This window comes from Megascapheus bottae, chromosome 22, assembly GCF_031878675.1.
Source record: "Megascapheus bottae isolate mThoBot1 chromosome 22, mThoBot2.hap1, whole genome shotgun sequence".
Lineage (NCBI taxonomy): Eukaryota > Metazoa > Chordata > Mammalia > Rodentia > Geomyidae > Megascapheus > Megascapheus bottae.
In genome coordinates, this window is record NC_143530.1 from 28,329,816 (window position 1) to 28,334,612 (window position 4,797).

Consider the following 4,797-nt stretch of genomic DNA (forward strand, 5'->3'; position numbering starts at 1 on the left):
CCACCTCAAGATGGTTCTGAAGTCCTAGTTGTCGTTAGTGTGTTTATATTTATAACATATGGATGTCCACTTGAATATAAAAATACCTTTTCCCCCCAAGTTTTTGTTTTGTTTTGTTTTGTTCTGGTGATATTAGAGTTTGAACTCAGGGACTTGTGCTTACCAGACAGGCATCCTTCAACTGAGTCATGCCTTTAGTTCTTTTTGGCATTGGTTATTTGTGAGCTAGGCTCTTCCTTCCCGCCATGGGTGAGCCTGAACTATGATCTTCCTATTTTATAGGCTTCCCATCCTAACTCGAATGGCAGATACTCACAACCATGCCCACTTTCTATCTACTGAGATGTAATCTTGCAGACTCTTCTACAGGGGCTGGTCTGGAACCTCAAGCCTCCTGATCTCAGGCTCTCACATAGTTTAGGATGACAGGTATGCACCCCCTACATGCAGACCTATGGGTTGAGAAGGGCTCTCAGAAATGTTTCTGTTCAAGGTGGTCTCAAACTTTAGTTGTCCTATTCTTTACCTCCCAAGTAACTAGGATTATAGCTATCACCTGGCTTTATTCTCTGTCTTCCAAGTAGTTAGGATTACAGACCTGAGGCACCAGCACCAGGCTTCTTCCCCAAATACTGAAGTTGGTTCAGGAAAGTAGGCCAGGTAGATCTGGTGTTTTTATGTAAGTCTCATGTGAGGTGAAGTTATAGAAGTTCACAGGGGTTCATTGTGACCAGCAAGACCCCAACTTTCTCATGACACCACCCAGCTTGTGCTTATTGGCAGTGGGCACAACTTCTGCGAGTGTGAGGATTCAAATCCCCCTGCAAACTAGCAGCAACGTTTCCCCTAGGATGATAGTGAAGATTGATCAAATCAAATGATAGCCTCCAAAACTCTGGCCAGAGGGACAAAGGATGAACAGAGGCAACAGTGGTACTCACTGAACACTATTTTGAATTTGTGGGAGGGGACAGGAGGGAAAACTGGAAGAGAGGGAAGAGATGACATTATCTGTACAGAAATGTACTCTTAAGCCAAACATGGTGGCTCACACCTGTAATCCTAGCTACTCAGAAGACTGATATCTGAGGATCTAGGTTCAAAGCCTGACAAGGGCACAAAAGGACCTGAGACTCTTATCTTCAGTTAACCTCTAGAAAAGGGGAAGTGGGGCTGTGGCTCAAGGGTAGGGCCAGAGCCTTAAGCTGAAGAGCTTAGGGACAGCACTCAGGCTGAGTTCAAGCCCCATGACCCACAAAAGAAAGAAAGAACGAATGAATGAAAGAAAGCACAAAAGAAATGTACTATTTACCTGACTGTGTAACTGCTATCCCTCTGTACATCTGTACATCACCTTTATCACAAAAAATTTTTTTAAAAAAATCTCTGACCAAAACTGGCAAAGATTCACACCTGTAATCTCAGCTATTTGGGAGGCTGAGATCTGAGGATTGGTTTAAAGTCACCAAAGCAGGACAGTCCATGAGACTCTTATGTCCAATTAGTCTCCAAAAAGTGAGAAGTAGAGCTGTGGCTCAAGTGGCAAAGGATTAGCCTTGAGCAAAATAGTTCAGAAACAGTACCCAGGCCCTGAGTTCAAGCCCCAGGATAGGCACAGAAGACAAGACAAAATGAAACACAACCTTACCATCAATTTAGGAAGCCTAGCAATCCTCAGATACCCCGAGGCTCTCCTTTCCAGGCTTGAGCTAGAGTGTCCTGGGCTGGTACCCGCCCCAGTCCTGGCGCGGTCAGGCCCTCAGGGAAGACTAGTGGGATGGTGCATTGGAAGGCATGAAGAAGGCGACTGGCCAGGAAGGGAGGCAGTGCGCCTGCCCTAGCAGGGCCCCCTCAGCTTCCCCACCCAGTATGGACAAGCAGGCGGGCCATGGCGGGGGTGAGGGGGAGGGCCTGGGACGTGCTTGCTGGCCAAGCTCGAATGGCCTCCGGCTGTCAGCAGCGTGGGCTCCGCGCAGTCTCCAGCCCCACCTCGCAGAAGGGCCGAGGGGCAAGCGGCAGTCCCGAGTCATGAAGTTTAGCAAGGGGCGCACCCTCCATGCTTTCGGGATCCAGCCGCTTTCCGGCCTCCCGGAGCTCGGGACTCCCTGGCCGGCCGGCCGGAGGAGACTGTCCAGGACCACCCTCCTCCGGCAGACACGCCTAGCAGCCCGACTTGCAAGGGCAGGGAGTCAGTCCCCGCTGTCGCCTCTGAAAGTTGAGCTAAGCTCTTCTTCATCCAGGACACAGCAAGAGGTAGGGCAGACTCGGGGCCCCACTCGGGGTGAGTTAGCGGGGTGTCCCTCTGAAAGTCTTCTCATTGTCCGCTGGCCCTGGGGAACTGGCTTCCAGGTGTTGCGGCGGCCGCCCCTCCCCGCCCCTGACCCTCCCCTGCGGGCAAGTTCAAGTCCAGAGCCAGCCCCAGGCCTGCACTGCCCTCCTCTGACTTGGGTTGCAGCTGCTAAAAGCTGCAGCTCTCTGGGCGGAGCTGCCTTCCCCGGTGGAGCCTGGGGCCAGGAGGGCGAGGGCCAGGGGGCGCCCCTCCCCAGAGGCTCTTTAAGCCAGGGATTCGCACCGGGGCAAGTCGTGGTGCCAGGCGGTATCCATGGAGGCTCGCGAGGAGCAGCTGCCACGCTCGGGAGTACCAAGACCCGCGCTATTTGGAGACCCTCCGCCCGCCGCGGAGCTGCCCGACTCGGGGGTTCCCTGCGTGGAGAGTGACCCTTCGAAAGTCCCGAGCGCAGACTCCCAACTCGGGGCCAAACCTGCGTCCCTGAAGGCCGAGGTCGCTGTCGCGGATTCGGGGGAGCTGCCCTGCCGCCGGCCCCGCGCGCGCTCCTTCTCCCTGCCCGAGGAACCCATCCTCCAGGCGGCCAAGTTTCTACAGCAGCACCAGCTACAGGCCCTGCAGCCAGGCGCCAGGGGCGAAGGGCGGGGAGATGGCGCGCCGCCTGGCCCGGAACTCTGCTGTCCCAAGTGCAAGAAGCGGGTGCAGTTCGCCGATTCGCTGGGGCTGAGCCTGGCCAGCGTGAAGCACTTCAGCGAAGCTGAGGAGCCACAGGTGCCGCCCGCCGTGCTCCGGCGCCTCCGCAGCTTCCCCGCGAGCCCCCAGGATCTGGAGCAGCTGGGGGGCCTGTGGGCGGCGGCCAAGCCACCCGCCCGGCTCAGGGCGCTGCCTTTCCGGCTCCGACCCCTCTTCCAGTTCCCGGAGCCAAGCGCCGCCGCAGAGCGCCTGCGGAGGCAGCGCGTGTGCCTGGAGCGCGTGCAGTGCTCGGCCCTGGGCACCGAGGTGACGGGCGCCGGCAGGGTGATCAGCTGTCCTGGAGCCAGGACCGTGACGGTGCGGTACACTTTCACCGAGTGGCGTTCCTTCCTGGATGTGCCCGCCGAGCTGCAGCCCGAGGTGAGGGGGCCGCGGCCACCAGAGGCGCCCTCGGGGTCCATGGAGGAAGAGCCGGCCGCCGAGCGCTTCCACTTCTCACTGTGCCTGCCTCCCAGTCTGCAGCCCAGGGAAGAGGAAGACGTGGACATGCGGGGCGTCGCTGTCCACTTCGCCATCTGTTACCGATGTCAGCAGGGCGAGTACTGGGACAACAACGCGGGGGCCAACTACACGCTGTGCTTTGCGCGCTCCCTGGATCCCCTGTGATGGCCTGGTGGGGGAATGGCCGCCAAGGGGACCCAGCAGCACTTCGCGGTGTCAACGGACTGGGAGTGACTGGACCTTAGAAGGAAAAGGGGGTTCGGGAGCCAGCCGAGGGTCTGGGCAATGCTCCTAATCTCTCTGTGTTCAGTCTTTGCTTTGATCAAGCTATGCCAATGACCTCCAGAATCCCCAGCCTACATTGAAACCAGAATGAGATCCCTAACTCCCCCAACCATCCCCTCTGCTTCTACAAAACAGACCTGAGCCCTGAGCACAGCTTGACTGTGTTAAGTCCTGATGCTGTATTTTCATCCTGGCGGCTTGATGGACAGTGGTAGAGAAAGGACAAAAGGCTCCAGGAAGGGAAGGTGCACCCACGGGACAGTAGCCTAATTTTCCAAGAAATTTAGGTGGGGGCTGGGTCAGCTTGTCTTTCCATTGTGATCTTGAAGCTTTTTCTCAGACTTGGAATTGGTTACTCGTGCAATTGTCTACAAATAACCTTGTCAGAGTAAAGACCACTTGCACATGCTCACCTGCTGTTTGGTACTTTGTATTTTTACTATGAGGGTTTGGGAAAGCTTTCACAGTCAGGCATCATCGGCCAGTGATACCTACACTGTAAGAACTGTTAAATGGCATTCTTTACAAAATTCCTTGTTTCTATTCCTGCTCTGTTGTGCTGAATGACTGATTCCTCATACTGAGTGAAAAATGTTCCATAAATATTTTGTAAAAAGTGTCCTGTCCCCTGTTTTAATAAGATGTTTGCTGAATTAAAATACCAGAGTAGCAAAGTAGGCCTTCGCTGTGAAGTTTGAGCCCATAGCTGCTAGACTTTGGGCCATTAGCAGTCAGAGAAACTGGGCCTTGAAAGGCTGGACTCCAAGTGCAGGAGGTGGGGGATGGGAGTGTGGCTCTTTGTCCCTCTCAGAGCCACAGGGAGTGGTGACTTGATGGATGATGAAGCATGTTCAGCAAGTAAATGCTGCTCAGAGCCATATGGCTTCTTGCACAGAGAGGTACAGGGACGGGATTGTGTTCTTAATGCTGGTGACTGTGATTCCAAGATACATGTCCAGGTGTTCCTGGGTGTAAGGACTTCATTTATTTACTTCTTTATCATTCACTCCTTCATTCATGCGCTATTCTTA

General features: G+C 54.7%; 1 protein-coding gene across 1 annotated transcript; it reads left to right on the forward strand.

The window, feature by feature from the left end:
• Positions 1–2,500: 2,500 nt before the first annotated feature.
• Positions 2,501–4,417, forward strand: Ppp1r3g (protein phosphatase 1 regulatory subunit 3G). The gene has a single exon (XM_090355426.1). The coding sequence runs from the start codon at positions 2,603–2,605 to the stop codon at positions 3,644–3,646; it is 1,044 nt and encodes a 347-aa protein (XP_090211552.1). The 5' UTR covers positions 2,501–2,602; the 3' UTR covers positions 3,647–4,417.
• Positions 4,418–4,797: the final 380 nt, after the last annotated feature.

What these genes read in the sequence shown, in the direction of transcription:
- Ppp1r3g (XM_090355426.1), top strand. Translation starts at nt 2,603, where the DNA reads ATGGAGGCTCGCGAGGAGCAGCTGCCACGCTCGGGAGTACCAAGACCC.